Below are 20,754 nucleotides of genomic sequence, written 5' to 3' on the forward strand. Positions count from 1 at the left end.
AGGAGCAGGATGTGGTCAGCTGGCCTGTGTCTGCTGGGGAGCCACATGAGCTGTGGTACTCACAAGGCTGGGTCTTCGAGGTTGAAGGGAATGGTCAGAGAGAAGCAGGCCTCATCGTGGTAAGCTGCAAGGAGATTCTTTTGATCACCAGAGTCATAGATCAAGTCATACCTGAAGGGGAGCAATGAGGACAGACCCATGCTTGGGTGGCCCAACCTGTCCCAGCCTTCCTCTTATTTTTGGTCCCAGGAACTGCAAAGCTACACGCTTTAAGGTCTCAGATCCTGTATAGATTTTCTGGACAGCTTGGATTTATGTGGTTGATAAAGCCTCCCTTTCAAAACCCCAAATCTTGCTTGGTCCTTCTTCCTCCACTTACACGGCTTTATTAACTCAAGGATGTCTGTGTCAACAATAATTGGTGGGTATAGGTCTTGGCCATTCTGGAGAAGGAGAGAGGAAATTAGCAGTGGAAATCAGGGAGGTGGTACTGGATGACCAGTGAGGTGAACAGGCCCAGTGGGAACAAGGATCAGAGGCCAGGTGTGAAATGGCCCTGGAAATTCCATGAGTGAGATTACTGTGGGCATCTTCATCATGGGGTCATGGAAATCTCTACTCTTATATGTAAATTTGGGGTCTCTGTGTCTCCCTGAGGAGGGCCCAGGTTCTTTCACTGGGCCATATGATCAGATGTCATGATGGCAGTCACCCAGGGGTTCTCTCCTGAGCTTGGGGCAGGAAAGCCCCCATATCAGCCTGGGACAGCTGAGGGGCCCTTTCTGGGGTAAGGGAAGGACGGCCATATCAGCACAATCAGGGAAGCCCCGTCTCAGCATGGAGGCATGAGGCCCTGGGCTGGAAGACCCTTCTCTGTCCAGGCAGCAGCATGTGGCTCGAGGCTGTACATGCTGGGGAGGGGTGAGGAGGAGGAGCCCTGCTTCCTGGATCACACTCATGGAGGGCAGACTGGAGGTAGCTGGGTGTAGAGAGGCAGGAAACACACCCCAGATGAGGAGAAAAGGTGAGCAGGTTAGAGGAAGGAAAGGAGACCTCTAAGCACAGCTGAGGGACAGAGGAAGAGAGGACAGTGCAGGGCTTATGGTCTTCCAGAGGATCAGGTCTGCCTCGTCCTGCAGACAGCACAGCAGGGGCAGCTTAGGCTACTGGAGAGTGAAGGTCCCTAGGAAACATGACCGGTGTTGCCACTGACCTTACATAGGCAGGTTGGTCTGGGAAGGTTCTGCACAAGGAGTTCCCTTCCAGCCACAGCTCTTCCAGCTTCAACCCTTTCACCTTGTACAACTCCCTCACTGACTTCATCTACAAAATATGGGAAGGAAACTGGAAAAGGTGTCCCAGGGAAAGAGAGACATCCGGGACCCCGGACCTTCAGCCCCCACGCTCACCCGCAGGTACCTTTGCCTGCCTGTTGTCATCACCGCGATGTGGGCTACCAACCACCCTCAACCCAAATTTGATCTTGCTCCCTCCTTTCACTTCATTTTTGGAGAGGTTCAGGATCTTGACTGTAGGGGCCTTCTCTATAATGTCAGACAGGCCATCCAGCTGGTACAGTTTGTTGTTGTGCAAGTTTAAGGACAACAGCTTTTGGGGAAGAAGAGTCAGAGTGACAGTTACTATCTAGGACATCGGAGAAAACTCTGCCTTCCACCACATCTCTTCCACCCCTCTACCTAATACAAGCACTGGGCCTAAGGCCTCACCTCAGTGAAATTCCTTTCAGCGATCTGCAGGGTGGCAGCAATGCAGTTTCTTCGATTCAGGTTTATGTCAATATCACGGCCCACCAAGTCTTCAGGAAAAAGAGAAGGGAATCAGAAGGCTGAGAGGGGCCTGGCTGGACCACCGCCAGCACCAACCCCTCCCCAATTTGCCATCCCTAAGTCTCCTTCCCAGGCAGACCCCTCTGCCCCCACCTGCCCTAGAATTACTGCTGTCAGCCATACCTGGGTCAAAGCAGAGCCTCTGCAGGTCTAGAGCTTGCTGGGAGATATCATATCATTTGTTCATGGTCAGCTGCAGAGACAGAGGTGGACAGAGCAATTCTGAGGCTGTGGTGCTGGTGGTGGTAACAGGGAGATTGGGGGGTGGGGGAAGAAGAGGTGGGTTTGGGAATTGGGGACACAACGTTCTTTGAGTCTGCATTACCTTTAGCTTCTCCATTTATTCTGGGTTCAACTTATTTCACACAGAGTTGGGTACAGCAGAAGGACTGACAAAGACACATATCTGCAGGAAGGAGTGCAGGGTAAGCACCAGGACATGTAATCCCAAAGATGACAACCATCCCCTGCCAGTGCTCCTGCCCCAGGACTAGGTACACGGAATGCCCTCGTCACAAACCTTTCGATTCTTCTCATCACAAATCTTGTATCTGACATTCTTCAATGCAGAAGCAGTACTAGTATCCTGGACAAAGAACTGGTCCCGATTTTTGACATAGTGGAACTACAGGGAGTGTAGGCAAGAGCAATAGTGTCACAGGCCAGTAGCCCTCGATAAGCCAGGCCTCTCCCCCTCCCCTGTGCCCACTCATCTGGCTTCACCACCGTTCTCTCTTACATTGACCGGGCTCAAGGGGACACTGCACTGGTTCTGGATTGAATTCATTAGCCATGTCCTGTCATAATTTCTCCCGTATGGAATCTAAGGAAAAGAATAGGAGGGAGAAGAGAGACAATGTGGAATTACAGATGGAGAACAGACTCAACCACGTGTTATTATACAACCTTATCCCTAGCTCTGAAGGACTTCTAAAGAAGGGACTGTCAATTTCTTACACTTGTGCCAAATATAGATTTCCTAATCCCCCTTCTTTCCATTCAGAAGTTCTCCAAATATCCAACTGAAAGTGTTTAATGTGCTCTTTCTTCTTGAAGGTTCCAGAATATTCTACCTAATGCAGACCTTGCATGACACTCACTATGACCTTGAACCAGCTCTCCATGGTTCCATCTTGTGTGTTTTCCCACACTCCTGTCTTTGGAAGTTTTCTATCTCTCCACATAGTAATAAGCATGTGGTACACATTATGGCATTTTGCGCTCCTCTTGTTGTGTCACATGCCATAAGGAGTCCTGTGGGGAAGGGGAGAGACAGAGAGTGTCCATCAATGCTAAGAAAGCCTTCTTTTTTTTTTTTTTTTTAAAAAGTTTTATTTTGTCGATATACATTGTGGCTGATTATTGCTCCCCATCACCAAAACCTCCCTCCCTTTTCCCTCCCCCCCACCCCCCCAATAATGTCCTTTCTGTTTGCTTGTGGTATCAACTTCAAGTAGTTGTGGTTGTTATATCTTCTTCCCACCCCCCCGGTATGTGTGTGTGTGTGTGTGTGTGTGTGAATTTATATATTAATTTTTAGTTCCCACCAATCAGTGAGAACATGTGGTATTTCTCTTTCTGTGCCTGACTTGTTTCACTTAATATAATTCTCTCAAGGTCCATCTATGTTGTTGAAAATGTCAGTACTTCATTCATTTTTATAGCTGAGTAGTATTCCATTGTGTAGATGTACCACATTTTCTGTATCCACTCATCCCATGATGGACATATGGGCTGGTTCCAACTCTTGGCTATTGTAAAGAGTGCTGCGATGAACATTGGGGAACAGGTATACCTTCGACTTGATGATTTCCTAAGAAAGCCTTCTATACACGTTCCCCTCACTGATAACCAGGTCTCCTATAAGTATCCAAACACCGCACAGCACCCCGTATATATGTACATCCAGTGTGTTTCAATTAAAAACAAAATTAATTATAAAAAATTTAAAAGTAATTTCCAGAAAATTGCCCAACCTTTATTCCACTTGTAGCATTCTTCAGTTTTCCAGCCGGAGAAGAATAAGAAGACCATAGAGAATGAAAGAGTTTTATAGTCCTGGTTGTTATATGCAAACCAGGCTGCTTGGTCACTTTCACTTACTGTCTCACATGGGGGTCCTCATGGACATCAATCATCACCACATTTCCATCGTCCTCCTGTATGTGTGAAAGTGGGAACTCCCACCCACCATGTTCATAACGAAGGTTCCTCCTGTCAAAATTAACCTGGAAAGAACTCCTGTCTTCATTTTTTCCTTGAAGAGCATTACCAGCCTCACTGTGTTCTGAAATTGGGAACAGAAATACAAGTTTGAAGATGCATCAATGGTCCACTTACCACATACCATGTCATGGGCTAACACCATGGTAGGGCAAGCAAAGTGCCAATGTGCCTTGAGGAAACAAGCATACAAATCCCAGAAAGCAAACTCCTCTGCTAATCCAGATATGAGAGCCTCATCTCCCAGGTGGCACTGTCAGGGAACAGCAAGCAAGCATATTGAAAAAGCATTTGGAAAACGGAGCAGGGTTTATAAAGAACCAAGTTGTGTGCATCCATGGGTTACACTAGACACCAGCCAAACACCAAGAAGCTGTCCTCACCTTGCCTTTTCTCAGGCTTCTCTAACAACTACATCAATACCTGGGGGGCAACCTCTCTCAAACCTCTCAAATACAACTGGTCACCAAACTGATTCCGTGAACAACCAATAAGCTGTATTTCATTTGCTGGTGTAGTACAAGCTTTTACGACAGGCAGGACTGCAGTAACCACCTCCTAAACTGTTTTCCTGCCCCCAGACTTGCCTTCAAAACTACTCTGCTTCACATGTCCAGAGTGAGCTTCCCTTTTGCTCACCTTGAAATGTTTTCAGCCCAAGAGACAACTCTTCCTAAACTCGACTCTTCTATAACAGGGGTCTAAACAAAGAACTGGAATGATGAGTCCACTACAATTTACAAATGTTTAAAGATTTTTCTGCAATCTTTCTGTTATTGATTTCTAGTTGGATTCCTTTATGTTCAAAGAACATACTCTGTCTGTTTTCAGTTCTTGTAAATTGTTTGAGGAATGTTACAATACACTTGCAAAAAAATAATAAGCGTGTTCTGCTGTCGTTGGCCGAGGTATTCTATTTATGTCGTTTAGATGCTGTCATTTTATTGACTCTATTGCTCACATCTTCTACAGCCTTGCTGATTTTCTGTTTAGTGATTGTATCACTTGCTGTGGTGGTGGTGGTGGGGGGTGTTGAAGGCAACAACTATAACTGTGGATGTAGCTACAGCTCCTTTCAGCTCCATCAGTATTTGCTTCGCGTGTACTTTGAGGCTCTGTTTTTTGTTGCATACACAAGTAGGATCATTATATCTTCGTGGTGGATCAATTCTTTTATTGGTATGTAATGCACCTCTTTGTCTCATTAATTTTCTTTGCTCTGACGTCTAGTTTACTGGGTAATGTAGCCCATACAATACAGCTTGTATTTCCCCCTGTATTCACTCCTAGGAGCTGTACTGCTGTTTGAATCCTCACGCTCCACGCCAATGCATCTTATTCACCAGGGGTAAGATTTGAAGGGTTTTTTTGGGGCAACTACAGAAATAAGACAGTGTCAATTCTCTCTCCTGTAGGTAGATTCACTAAGGGTTTTTTTTTTTTTTTTTACCACAGTCAACTAAAACAATATACCAGCAGGTGTTAATACTAGTGTTTGGGGAGGATGGGGATTAAGATAACTAGACCACTAGAAACCAGCTCCCTCTCAGGCTCTAAAACTTAAGGTTCTCTGGCTTTGCGTGTTACACATTTTGTACATTAATGACTCCACATCGTCTCATGGTACACATATGAATAAAAGTATGTTCACTCCTGATCACTCCAGAATGTACTGATTATGACCAGGCCTCAGATAAATTCCTGCTTTCACTGTGTTAACCCGCTGTCAGGACAGTCCTGATACTAACAACTTTTCAGAGTTTCCCTGTGTGGCACTGGAAGTGTAATTAAATGTGCACAGGACATTTGCCCTGGAAGTTCCACATGCTAGGTCCACACATCTTGGAGGTGGCTTGGAGTGCCCTCTGTCTCTCACACTCCACATCCAACTGATCAGGAAATTCTCTTGGCTCTCCCTTGAGAATATATATAGAGTCTACCCACTTTTCACCGCCTCCATGGTTATCACCCTGGCCATGTCACCAGCTTCTATCTCCCAGATTATGCTGCCTTCCAACTCGTCCCTCTGCTTTTACTCTAGCTCCCTTGCCATCAACTTTCAACACAGGAGGCAGAAAGATTTTTTAAAGCATAAGTCAACTTTTGTCATTCCTCTGCTCAAAATCCTGTAACAGGGGTTTGAAGCCCATCAATATGTTAAAAAGCCACAAGTCCATAATGATACTTAGAAACACCACCATAAAAGAACCTTATTGGTGACATTTGGAGAATGCCTTGAAACCAACTCATTTTCCTGGAAGTTCATAAATGATAATAAAAAATCCAATACTAATGTCAGAGATAAGGGCACATGGTCAATGTATGCAGTATAAGGAGAGTCCGGGCCATCTTCGAGAACTGACAGTCCTTCAGAAATAAAGTCACTGGGAGGAAAGGGTAAAAATAAGTGAGTTAGCAAACAGCTACATCTACAAGCTCAGGCAAAGCAGCCTGCTGAGATTCACACGGGAGAGTGGGCATGTGATAGCTAGCTGCAGAGAGACGCGATGGACAGGGATGGACAGGATGCGATGCACAGGCACACATCCACTTACTGAACTGTTATTTCAGCAGCGCAATGCCTGTTTTTCAGTTGTGCAAGAATCCAAGGTGATAACAGAAGCATTATCAAGCAGCTTGTGCCCCTCAGCCAGAGTGCCTTGGTTCCCCCTGAAGCTCCACCATGAACTAGCTGATCCTCTTACACAGAAATCATAGTGAGAATCCTTTATGACATCATGTGTGCTGCTGCTGGTACTTTCTTGTCATTTTTGAATTGCCCTGCCTCTGAGTATATGGCAACAACATCCCTGCTGTGGTAGGGAAAGAATGGGATAAGAAAGAAACCAACACTTGCCCATTGTCAACCCACATTTGCTCAGTGTTGAGCAGGCTTATGAGATTTCTATTGACCTCCTTACAGAAATCCCATGAGAATTGTATCCACAGTCCCTTTTCAGATTGTGAATATTAGGTCCACAGACTTTTGGACATTCTCCAGGATTTTTCAGTCAAGTAAGGAGCAGAACAGGAATTGTGTTCTCACTTATTGGTCTGCCTCCACACCCTGAGTGCTCCTCCAGAGACTTCACTGGTTCCCTCTTAATAATGAGCTCTCAGGTCTCATGGACAGATATCTCTAAGCAGGCCAGTGATATTTTGTGTTAGTCACTCTTGTTGGGGTGGTAATCAGGAGTCTTGGACCAGATGGGAGAATCCTGTTTAAGTCACAGGGCTTGTGGATTACAAGTCACTTTGGGCTGCATGGGGTCATGAAAAAAATCACTTTTGAGAATACACCCATCTCAACCATTTCTACCTACATCTATTTTTCCTGCAGAAGTGTTTTATAAATCTGCTTGTAAAGCTAACATAAATTTAATCTTTTATTTTACAAAATTAATATTTTTCATTAGTATACCCTTAGAAATACAGCTAAGTATTTCCCTGTAGTCTACTGCTAAAACTGCTGCTTTGATGATCTCAGAGAATGAGTCTTTTGCAAGCAGAGGTGACAGAAATGAGAAGAGGCTTTCCCTAAATCCAGCAGATAGAGCTTTCTGAATATCTGGTGTGTGTAGGAAGAATGTTCTAGACCTGCAGGCATGTCTGGTTGATCAGGTTTGTGACAGGCAGAAAGTACCATCCCTGTTTCAGAGAAAAAAAGAGCATGAGTGTGTGTGCATATGTGAACATGGGTGTGTATTTTTTCATTATATGCTTGTATAATTAGGCTGCAGATAAATGTTGGTAAATGCATTTCCATGCACAACTGTATTGCACTGCACATTTTCTGATCATGCGTTATGTATTATATGTTGTCAAATTTTGCTCTTTTTTCTGAATGTACTTTGTAGTGCTTTTCAAAAAAATCTCAGTGTCTTAATATTTGAATTGATTGATTTTCACTTAGGAAGTACTGTACCTCTCCTGAATGTGGACCAGCCAGGTGTCCTACCCCCATTGGAGCAGCTCCTGAACAGAGATGTCACCTGGCCAGCCCTGTGCTTTTCCTGGTCAAGCCAGGCAGTCCTCCCCCAGGGGAGCAGCATCCAAACTGAGCCACTGGCCATCCATTCCCATGCTTGTCCTGAAAGCAGGCCAGCCTGGTGCCCTGCCCCCAGGGGAGCAGCACTGAGACAATCTGGCAGTCTTCCAACTCCATGTTTTCCCAGAGGGGACCAGCCCAGGAAACCAGAGCTAGAGTAGTTGAATTAGCTGCATAAACCTCTATAGCCTAAGCCACTGAGACACTTGCAGGCATTGCTGCTATTGGCCATAGCTGAAGAAACTGCATGAATATTGCACTACTGCACCCACCCAGGACAAAAACAATGCACCTTATCCAACCAACACCCTAGCACCCATGTGCAAGTAAAAGTCATTCACACAAGCCACTGTACAAAATTGGAAGAGGTGATTGTTCCACCAGATGTACAAGTATCAATGCAGTGAAACAACATACACGAGAAAAGAAGAAAACATGACACCATGAAAGAAACAATAATTCTCCAGTAACTGATCCCATAGAATCTGAAATTTCTGAACTGCTTGAAAAGAAATTCAACATAATAATCTTAAGGAAACTCAGTGAGATCCAAGAGAATACAGGTAATGAATTTAACAAAATCAGGAAAACAATTCATAATCTGAATGAGAAATTCTACAATGAGATAAATTACCATAAAAAAACAGATATCTTGGAACTGAAGAAATAATAATTGAATTAAATAAAAAACCAGACTAGATCAAGCAGAAGAAATAATTTCTGAACTTGAAAACAGGTCTTTTGAAATAACCTAGTATGACCAAAAAAAAAAAAAAAAAAAAAAAGACAGAAAGACTTATGGGAAAACTTTAAGCAAACAAATATATGCATTATGGGAGTTTAGAAGAAGAGGAGAAGCGGAGAGGGGTAATGGCTTAGAAAACCTATTTAATGAAATAATATTTGAGAACTTCCCAAGTCTTGGGAGAGATATGAATGTCCAGATCCTGGAAGCGCAGAGGTCGCCAATAGTTTCAACTCAAAAAGGTCCCCTCTGGGACACATTAGAGTAAAACTGTTATAATTCAAAGAGACAGTTCTAAAAATGGGAAGAGAAAACCACCAAATAATATAAAAGAAAATCTACATTAGATTAAAAACAAATTTACCAGCAGAAACCTTACTAGCAAGGAGAAAATGGGATGATATATTAAAATGCTGAAAAAATGAAAAAAGCCTGTCAGAGAGCAATACTGTATCCAGCAAAGCTATCCTTCAGAAATAAAAGAGAAATAAAATCTTTCCCAGACAAGCAAAAACTGAGGTAATTCATCACCACTTGACTGACTTTACAATGCTTAAGGGAGTCCTACATCTGGAAGAAAAAGAAAAAAAAAAAAAAAAAACACCATCATGAAAACACATGTAAGTAAAAAACTCACTGGTAGAGCAAATACACAAATGAGAAAAAGAAAAGAATCAAATGTGATCACTACAGAAAACCATCATTCTGCAAAGATAACAAAAAAAGAGGAAGAAAGAAACAAAGGATATACAAAACAACCAGAAAAGAACTAACAAAATGGCAGGAGTAAGCCCTTACCTATCAATAATAACTTTGAATGTGAAAGGATTAAATTCCCCATTTAAAATATCCAGACTGGCTGCATGAATTATGAAATGAAACCCAAGAATATGCTGCCTATAAGAAACTCACTTTATCTATAAAGACACAGACCGAAAGTGAAGGTATGAAAAGGCATTCCACACAAATAGTAACAAGTGAGCAGGAGTAGATACACTTATATCAGATAAAATAGACTTTAAGTCAAAAAAGAAGATGGCTAGATAATGATAAAGGGTTTAATGCAGCAAGAGGATATAACAATTGGAAACATATGTGCACCCAATACCAGAGCATCCAGATATATAAGGCAAATTTCATTCACTCTAAAGGGAGAGACAGATTTCAATATGATAATAGTTGACGACTTCAACACCATAATCTCAGCATTGGACAGATCACCTAGACAGAAATTCAGCAAAGAAACACCAAATTTAAACTTCACTGTAGACGAAATGGACTTAACAAACATTTACAAAACTTTTCATCCAATGGTAGCAGAATACACATTTGTGTCATTGGCCCAAGGAACATACTTCAGGATAGACTGTATCCTAGGCCACAAAGCCAGAGTAAACAAATTTTTAAAAAGTGAAATCACATCAAATATCCTTCCTAACCACAATGGAATAAAACTAGAAATCAACAAGAGAAACTCTGGAAACTGTACAAATACATGTAAATTAAACAAAACACTGCTGAACAACCAATGGGTCAAAGAAGAAATTAAGAAGAAAATTAAAAATTTTCTTGAACCAAATGAAAATAGAAACACAACATACCAAAACCTATGGGATAGAGTAAAAGCAGTACTAAGAGAGAATTGTATAGCAATAAATGCCTACATCACAAAAAAAAAAAAAAAAGCAAAGATTTCAAATAAACAACCTAATGATGCTTCTCAAGGAACTAGAAAAGGAAAAACAAACCAAACACAAAATTAGTACAAGGAAAGAAATAGTAAAGAGTGGAGCAAAAATAAATGAAGTAGGGATTAAAAAATAATACAAATAATCAACAAAATGAAAAAACAATTAAAAAGATTCACAAAATAGACAAACCACTAGCTAGATTAAGAAAACCAGAGGGAAGATCCAAATAAATAAAATAAAAAATAAATAGAAGATATTACAACTGATATCACAGAAATACACATGATCATTAGAGACAATTATGAAAGACTATATGCCAACAGATTAGAAAACCTGAATAAAATGGATAAATTTATGGGCACATATACCTTACTGAGATTGAACCATAAAGAAATTGAAAATCTGAAAAGACCAATAGTAAGGAAGGAGATTGAATCATTAATAAAAAGTGTCCCAGCAAAGAAAAGCCCAGGATTGAATGGCTTCACTGCTGAATTCTATGAAACTTTTAAAGAAGAAGTAATGCCATTTTTTCTCAAAGTATTCCAAAAAAATTAAAACTTAGGGAATTCTTCCAAACCTGCTGTACAAGCACAGAATCACTCTGAAATCAAAATCAGACACAACAAGTTAAAACTCTCAACAAATTAGATATAGAAGGAAAGCACCAAATCACATTAAAGGTCATATATGCTAAGCCCACAGCCAAAATAATCCTGAATGGAGAAAAGTTGAAAACCTTCCCTTTAAGTACTGGAAAAAGACAAAGATGACAACTTTAAGCACTCTTATTCTTCATAGTACTGGAATTCCTAGCCAGCAATTAGGCAAAAGAAAGAAATAAAAGGCATCTAAATTGGAAAGGAGAAAATCGAACTGTCCTTGTTTACAGAGGACATAATCTTAAATATACACAAAGCTACCGATGCTACTAAAACACTCTTAGAACTGATAAACACACATTTAGTAAAGGTGCAGGATACAAAATCAACATACAAAAATAAGCAGAATCTCTCTACACCGATAACAAGCTAGTTGAACAAGAAATCAGGAAAGCAATTCCATTTACAATAGTGACAGAAAAGAAAAAGAAAAAAAAATACCTAGGAATAAATTTATCCAAGGAAGTGAAAGATCTCTCAAGTGAAAACTATAAAACACTGATGAAACAAACTAAAGAGAACACAAAGAAATGGAAAGATATTCCATGTTCATGGATCGGAAGAATCAATATTGTCAAAATGACCATACCACCAAAAGTAATCTACAGATTCAATGCAATTCATATCAAAGTATCAATGGCATTTTTCAGAAAAATAGATAAAACAATTCTAAAATTTGTATTGAGCTACAAAAGACCTTGAATAGCCAAGGCTATCCTGAGCCAAAAGTACAAAGCTGGTGGCATCACACTCCCTGACTTCAAAATATACTACAAAGGTATAGAAACCAAAACAGCATGGTACTGGCATAAAAACAGACACATAGGCTGATGGAAGAGAATAGAGAATCTGAAAATCCACCCTTGTATATACAGCTGACTGATTTTCAACAATGATGCCAAGAATATACACTGGATATGGGACAGTCTCCTCAATAAATGGTACTGGGAAAACAACATTCATATGCAGAAGAATGAAACTAGACCTCTATCTCTCACCATATGCAAAAATCAACTCAAAATGATTAAAGACTTAAATGTAAGACCCAAACCAATAAAGCCACTAGAAGAAAACATAAGGGAAATGCTTCATGACACTGGTCTGGGCAAAGGTTTTATGTTTAAGACTTCAAAAGGACAGGCAACAAGGCCCAGTGTGCATGGGACACAGAAAAGTCCAGCAGTGGAGGCAGAAACTCCACAGAGAACACACACCCTATGGTGCTGCCAACATGCAATCCAACAGATAGGCCTCACCGCCACCACCCATCTCCATCCCCAGCCCGGCCCAGTGCACATGGAGCAGGGAGATGTCCAGCAGGGTAGGCAGAAGCTCGGCAGAGACAACACACCTTGCTGTGCCACCACGTGAACCAGCAGCCTGGCCGAGTGCATGCTGACCAGAGAAGTGGCTCACCAGAGAGGCCCAAGACCAGAGGCAACCACACACGCAAGTCACTAGTGGCCAACTGAGCAGACACTGAAGTAGCCATACCAAAGTGGCAGCCCCAGAAACATCCGAGCCAGACAATCATCTCAAAACAGTGGACTGTGAAACCCCCTGCCACAATGACTAAAAATCAAAGGATAGATACCAGAAATATGAAAAATCAAAAAAGTACACCACCAAAGTGTAATGACTCTCAAGTTCTAGATCCTATAGAACAAGAATCCCTTGAAATGTCTGACAAGGAAATTCGAGTGATAATTCTAAGGAAACGGGATGAGATACAAGAAAACTCAGCTAGACAACATGATGAAACGAGGAAAAGTATACAGGACCTGAAAAAAGAAATGTACAAGGAAATCAATGCCCCGAAAAAGAATGCAGCAGAGCTTTCCAAACTAAAGAATTCATTCAACGAAATTAAAAACACAACAGAGAGTTTAACAAGCAGGCTTGCAGAAGTAGAAGAGAGAACTTCTGACCTTGAAGATGGGCTCTTTGAAATAACACAAGTAGACAAAAAAGAAAAAGAAAAAAGAATTAACGCATTGAAGAAAATCTGAGAGAGATATCAGATAACCTTAAGTGCTCAAATATTCGAGACATGGGTATTCCAGAAGGGGAGGAAAAAAGAGATTGCATTGAAAACATATTCAACAAAATAATGGCAGAAAACTTCCCAGTTATTGGAAAAGAAACAAATCTTCAGATTCAAGAAGCTCGAAGATCCCCAAATGTATTAAACCCAAAAAGGTCTTCTCCAAGACATGTTATAGTCAAATTGGCAAAACTCAAAGACAAAGAGAGAATCTTAAAAGCTAGAAGACAGAAGCATCAAATCACCTAAAGGAAGCCCCAATCAGACTGACATCAGACTTTTCATCACAAACGCTAAAAGCCAGAGAGGAATGGGATGATATATTCAAAATACTAAAAGACAGAGATTGCCAGCCAAGAATACTCTGTCCCACAAGGCTATCCTTCCAAAATGAAGGGCAAATAGTATATTTCTCAGACAAACAAAAAATTCAGGAGTTCACTACCACATGACCACCCTTACAGGAAATTCTCAAGGGAGTACTGGGTTTGGTACCTGAAAACGAACTACCACTGCCATAAAAACCCAAGAAAAATCAAAACTGACTACTATAATAAAAACGGCATTCATGAAGAGAAAAAAAACAGAAAGGCTATCTAAAACCCAAGAAACCAACAAATACAGAAAACAAACAGTACATCAAAAAGAAAGGGAAAAAGACAACTAAGACAAGCAAACATTAATCAATAAAATGCTAGGATTAAATCAACACTTTCCAATAACAACTCTAAATGTAAAAGGCTTAAATTCGCCAATCAAAAGACACAGACTGGCTGACTGGATTAAAAAGGAGGACCCAAATATATGCTGCCTTCAACAGACCCATCTCACCCATAAAGGCTCACATAGACTAAGAGTGAAAGGATGGAGAAAGATTTACCATGAAAACAGAAATGAAAAATGAGATGGAGTAGCTATTCTTATATCTGATAAAATAGACTTTAAACTAAAAACCATAAAAAGAGATAAAGAGGGCCACTACATAATGATAAAAGGATTCATCCATCAAGAAGACATAACAATCATAACTATATATGCATCCAATATTGGAGCAGCCAGATTTATAAAAATACTATTAGACATAAAGAAGGAGATAAACAATAATACCATAATAGCAGGCAACCTAAACACCGTAGTATCAGTATTAGACACATCATCTAGGCAACAAATCAGCAGAGAAACACAAGATCTAAACAACCCTCCAGACCAATTGGACTTGGCAGATATCTACAGAACATTCCCTCCAACAACCTTAGAATATTCACTCTCATCAGCACATGGATCATTCTCCAGGATACATCACATGTTAGGTAACAAATCAAGTATCACCAAATTCAAAAAAATAGGAATTATCCCATGTATTTTCTCAGACCACGATGGATTAAAATTAGAAATCAGTAACAAATGAAATTCTAGAAACTATACAAACACATGGAAATTAAACAGCATTCTACTTAATGACATATGGGTCCAAGAAGAAATCAAACAGGAAATCAAAAATTTATTGAAACTAATGAAAATAATGATACATCGTACCAAAACCTGTGGAACACTGCAAAAGCAGTACTAAGTGGGAAATTTATCACATTAAATGCTTACTTCAGAAGTATAGAAAGATGGCAAGTGAACAACCTAACACTTCACCTTAAAGAGCTAGAAAAACAAGCACAATCCAAATCCAAAGTTAGCAGATGGAAAGAAATAATTAAGATCAGAGAAGAACTTAATGAAATTGAAACCAAAAAAATAATACAAAAATCAATGAATCAAAAAAGTTGGTTTTTTGAAAAGATAAATAAAATTGACAAACCACTAGCATGGCTAACTAAAAAAAGAAGAGAGAAGATCCAAATAACAAAAATTAGAAATGAAAAAGGTGATATTACATCTGATACATCTGAAATAAAAGGAATCATTGGAGACTACTATAAACAAACACATGCCAACAAATTTGAAAATGTGGAGGAAATGGATAAATTTCTGGACACACACAAGCTCCCAAAAGTGAGCCAAGAAGATTCAGAAAATCTGAACAGACCAATAAAAATAAAGGAAATTGAAGCTGTTATTAGAAGACTCCCAACCAAGAAAAGCCCAGGACCAATGGATTCACAGCAGAATTTTACCAAACATTCAAAGAGGAATTGACACCAATTCTTTACAAACTATTCCAAAAGATTGAAAAAGACGCAAATCTCCCAAACTCATTCTATGAAGCAAACATCATCCTGATACCAAAACTAGGTAAAGATACAAGTAAAAAAGAAAACTACATGCCGATTTCCTTGATGAATATGGATACAAATATCCTCAATAAAATACAGTTAACACAATACAGCAACATATACATAATATTGTTCACCACGGTCAAGTGGGATTCATCCCAGGGATGCAAGGTTGGTTCAACATACACAAATCAATAAATGTGATACACCATATTAATAAAATCAAATACAAGGACTATATGATCATCTCTATAGATGCTGAAAAGGCATTTGATAAAATTCAACATTCGTTCATGACAAAGACCCTCTAAAGTTGGTATAGATGGAAATTATCTCAACATAATTAAAGTGATATATGATAAACCCACTGCTAATATCATCCTGAATGGCGAAAAGCTGAAAGCTTTTCCTTTAAGAATAGGAACTAGACAAGGATGCCCACTCTCACCACTCCTATTGAACATAGTGTTGGAAGTACTAGCCAGAGCAATCAGAGAAGGGAAGGAAATAAAGTGTATCCAAATTGGAAAAGATGAATTCAAACTGTCCCTCTTTGCAGATGACATGATCCTATGTACCCAACAGCCTAAAGCCTCTATAAAAAATTTCTCTGAGTTGATAAATGATTTCAGCAAAGTAGCAGGTTACAAAATCAACACACAAAAATCAGTAGCATTTCTATTCTCCAATAATGAACATGCAGAAAGAGAAATCAAGAAAGCTTGCCCATTTGCAATAGCCATCAAGAAAATAAAATACTTAGGAATTGAGTTAACCAAGGATGTGAAAAATCTCTATAATGAGACCTACAAACAACTGCTGAGAGAAATTAGAGAGGATACAAAAGATGGAAAGATATCCCATGCTCTTGGATTGGAAGACTCAACATTGTGAAAATGTCCATGCTGCCAAAAGTGATATACAAATTCAATGCCATCCCCATCAAAATTCCAATGACATTTTTCTAAGAAATGGAAAAAAAACTATGCAGACATTTATATTGAATAACAAAAGATCATGCATCGCCAAAGCAATTCTGTGATAAAAAATAAACCTGGAAGCATAATACTACCTGACTTTAAACTACTCTACAAAGCTATAATAACCAAAACAGCATAGTACTGCCATAAAAACAGACACACTGATCAATGGAATAGAATAGAGAATCCAGAAATCAACCCACACACCTACAGCCATTTGATCTTTGACAAAGCCACCAAGCCTATACACCGGGGAAGAGACTGCCTCTTCAGCAAATGGTGCTGGGATTACTGGATATCAACATACAGGAGAATGAAACTAGAACCATAATAAACTCAACTCAAAATGGATTAAAGAATTAAATATACACCCTGAAACAATAAAACTTCTTAAGGAAAACATAGGAGAAACACTCCAGGAAGTAGGACTGGACACAGACTTCATGAATATGACCGTAGAAGCACAGGCAACTAAAGGGAACATAAACAAATGGGATTATATCAAACTAAAAAGCTTCTGCACAGCAAAAGATAGAAGAGTTAAAAGACAACCAACAGAGTGGGAGAAAATATTTTCAAAATATACATCTGACAAAGGATTAATATCCAGCATACACAAGGAATTGAAACAACTTTACAAGAAAAAAACAAGCAACCCAATTAATAAATGGGCAAAAGAGCTAAATGGGCATTTCTCTAAAGAAGATATATGAGTGGCCAACAGACATATGAAAAAATGCTCACCATCACTCAGCATTTGGGAAATGCAAATCAAAACCACACTGAGATACCATCTAACCCCAGTTAGGGTGGTTAATATCCAAAAGACTGTGAATTATAAATGCTGGTGAGGTTGCAGAGAAAAAGGAACTCTCATACATTGCTGGTGGAACTGCAGAATGGTGCACCCTCTATGGAAAATGGTATGGAGGTTCCTCAAACAATTGCAGATAGATCTGCCATATGACCCAGCTATCCCACTGCTGGGAATATACCCAGAGGAATGGAAATCATCAAGTCAAAGGTATACCTGTTCCCCAATGTTCATCACAGCACTCTTTACAATAGCCAAGAGTTGGAAACAGCCCAAATGTCCATCATCAGATGAGTGGATATGGAAAATGTGGTACATCTACACAATGGAATACTACTCAGCTATAAAAAAGAATGAAATACTGCCATTTGCAACAACATGGATGGACCTAGAGAGAATTATATTAAGTGGAACAAGTCAGGCACATAAAGAGAAATGTCACAAGTTCTCATTAATTGGTGGGATATAAAAATAAATAAATTCACACACACACACACACACAAACTGTGGGGGCGTGAGGGGAGAAAACATAACAATTACAATTCCTTGAAGTTGACACAACAAGCATTCAGAAAGGACATTGTTGGGTGGGAGCGGGGAGAGGGCGGAGGGAGGGAAGTTTCAGTAATGGGCCACAATAATCAACCACATTGTATATTGACAAAATAAAATTTAAAAAATTAATTGGTGAGTACATAATACTTATTGATGAAAACATAATAATAAAATAAAATAAAATAAAATTGTAGTACCCTAATGGCATATGATGTTGAGGATATTTTAATATGTTTATTTGCTATATTTACATCTTCTTTGGTGAAGTTTCTGTTCAGCTCTTTTGCCCATTTTTCAATTGGGTTATTCCCAATTGTTGAGTTTTAAGAGTGCTTTGTATACTTTGGAATATAGTCCTTTATCAGATATGTCCTTGCAGTATTTTCTCCCATTCTGTGGCTTGTCTTCTCATTCTCTTGACTGTGTCTTTTGCGAAGCAGAAGTTTTCAGTTTTAATGAAGTCCAAGTTATTAATGACTTCTTTCATAGATTGTGCCCTTCATCTTATATATAAAACCCCCAAACCATCTGGGTTTTCTCCTATGTCATTTCTAGAAGTTATGTAACTTGACTTTTGCTAGGTCTGTGATCCACTTTGAGTTACTGTTTACAAAGACTTAACAGGTCTGTGTCTAGATTCATTTTTTTTTTTTTGCATGTGGATGTGCAGTTGTTTCAGCACCATTTGTTGTAGAGACTATCTTTTCTCCATTGCATTGCCTTTGTCCCTTTTCAAAGGTCAGTTGACTATATTTGTGTGGATCTGTTTCTGGGCTCTCAATTATATTCCAATGATTGATCTGTCTATTCTTTTACCAGTACCACAGTGTCTTGAACACCGTTGCTTTACAGTAAGTCTTGACATTGGGTAGTGTCAGTCATTTGACTTTCTTCTTCCCCTTCAGTATTGTATTGGGCATTCTGGATCTTTTGCTTCTGCATATAAGCATTAGAATCAATTTGTTGATGTTCATAAGATAACTTTCAATAATTGTGTTGAATCTATAGATCAAGTTGGTAAGAACTGACATCCTGACAACATTTGAATATGTTGTCACATACACAGAATATGTCATTTATTCAGTTCTTTGATTTCTTTATCAGAGTTTTGTTGTGTCCTCTTACAGATCTTATATGTGTGCATATGTGTGTGGATGAGTGTGTGTATGTATGTGTCCCCTAAGTCATTTGCATTCTGGGTGCTAATAATGTAAATCATAGTGTTTTTAATTTCAAATTCAAATTGTTCATTGCTGGTACATAGTAGAATGATTAACTTCTTTATATTAACCTTGTAACCTGCAACCATGATTTAATTGCTTATTAGTTCCAGGAGGGGTTTTTTTTATATTTATTCTTTCATATTTTCTTCACAGACATTCATGTCATCTTTGAGCAAAGACAATTTTATTTTTTCCTTCCCAATCTGTACACCGTTTATTTCCTTTTCTTGTGATATTGCATTAGCTGGAACACTTAGTATGATGATGAAAAAACTTGGTGAGCGTGGACATCTTTGTCTTCTTCCCTATCTTAGCAGGAAAGTTTCAAGTTTCTCACCATTAGGTATAATGTTAGCTGTAGGGTTGGTGTAAATATTCACCTCTATTCCAATAATGCAGAGATGTTTATCTTTTTTTTTTTTCTACAATCATGACTGAGTGGTGGATTTTGTCTAATGCTTTTTATGCATCTATTGATATATATAATCATGTGGTTTTTCTTCAATAGCCTGTTGGTGTGGTAGACTACATTAATTGATTTTCAAATGTTGCATCAGCCTTGCATACCTGGAATAAATCCCATTTGGTCTTGGTGTGGAGTTATTTTTACACATTGTTGGATTTGATTTGCAAGTATTTTGTTGACGATGTTTACATCTATGTTCACGAGAGATATTGGTTTGTAGTTTTATTTTCTTTTAATGTCTTTGCCTGGTTTTAGTATTTAATGCTGGCTACATAGAATGAGTCAGGAAGTACAGATTAAGCATTGCTAATCTAAAAATTCGAACCCCAAATGCATCAAAACCTAAAACTTTTTGAGTGCTGACGTGACACTCAAAGGAAGTGCTCACTGGAGCATTCCGGATTTTGAATTTTTGAATTAGGGATGTTCAAATTGTATGTGTCCTGCAAATATTCCAAAACATGAAAAAAGAAATCTCAGATCCAAAACACTTCTGCTCCCAAGAATTTTGGAAAAAGATACTCATTCAGTATTCCCACTGCTTCTTCTATCCTCTGGAAGAGATTGTACAGAATTGGTAAGTTTTCTTGTACGTTTGGTTGAATACACCATTTGGGCCTGGTGCTTTCTGTTTCAGAAGGTTATTAATTATAGATTCATTTTAAATAAATGTAAGCTTATTAAGATTTTCTTTTCAAAATGCATTTTAAGTTGTGACATAGATGGGTTTATGATCTTTTATTGTTTTGTGTTTTGTGTATTTAATTGATTGATTGAGATATATTTACCCATTTAAATTGTACAATTTAGTGGCTTTTAGGGTGTTCACATGTTTCTGCAATCACCACCCTAGTCAATTTTAGAATTTTTTTATTCCCTCAAAAAGAAATCTCTTACTTTGATCAATCACCTCCTATGCTCCCATTCCACAAACCTTAAGCAATTACTGATCTACTTCATCTTGTTAGATTTCCCTATTTTGGACATTTTGTTAGAACAAAATCATATAATACATGATCTTTTGCAATTGGCTTCTTTCACATTGCATAGTGTTTTCAATGTTGATCCATGAATAATATTCAATTGTGTACATATACCACACTTCGTTTATCTGTTAATTGATGAACATTTGGATTATTTCCACTTTGGGCTATTATGAGTAATACTGCTATAAATATCCATCTATAATTTTTGTGTGAACATGTGTTTTCCTTTCTCTTAGGTTTAAACC

At 39.0% G+C, this 20,754-nt stretch overlaps 1 protein-coding gene across 1 annotated transcript in view; it reads right to left on the reverse strand.

Moving 5' to 3' along the window:
* Positions 1–20,754, reverse strand: part of LOC134366731 (nuclear RNA export factor 2-like) — a 114,323-nt gene that overhangs the window by 5,818 nt on the left and 87,751 nt on the right. The window contains 3 exon segments of the mRNA XM_063083115.1: positions 64–175; positions 246–334; positions 376–443. Of these exon segments, the coding sequence (XP_062939185.1) occupies positions 64–175; positions 246–334; positions 376–443 (269 nt within the window).

This window comes from Cynocephalus volans, chromosome X, assembly GCF_027409185.1.
Source record: "Cynocephalus volans isolate mCynVol1 chromosome X, mCynVol1.pri, whole genome shotgun sequence".
Taxonomy (NCBI): domain Eukaryota; kingdom Metazoa; phylum Chordata; class Mammalia; order Dermoptera; family Cynocephalidae; genus Cynocephalus; species Cynocephalus volans.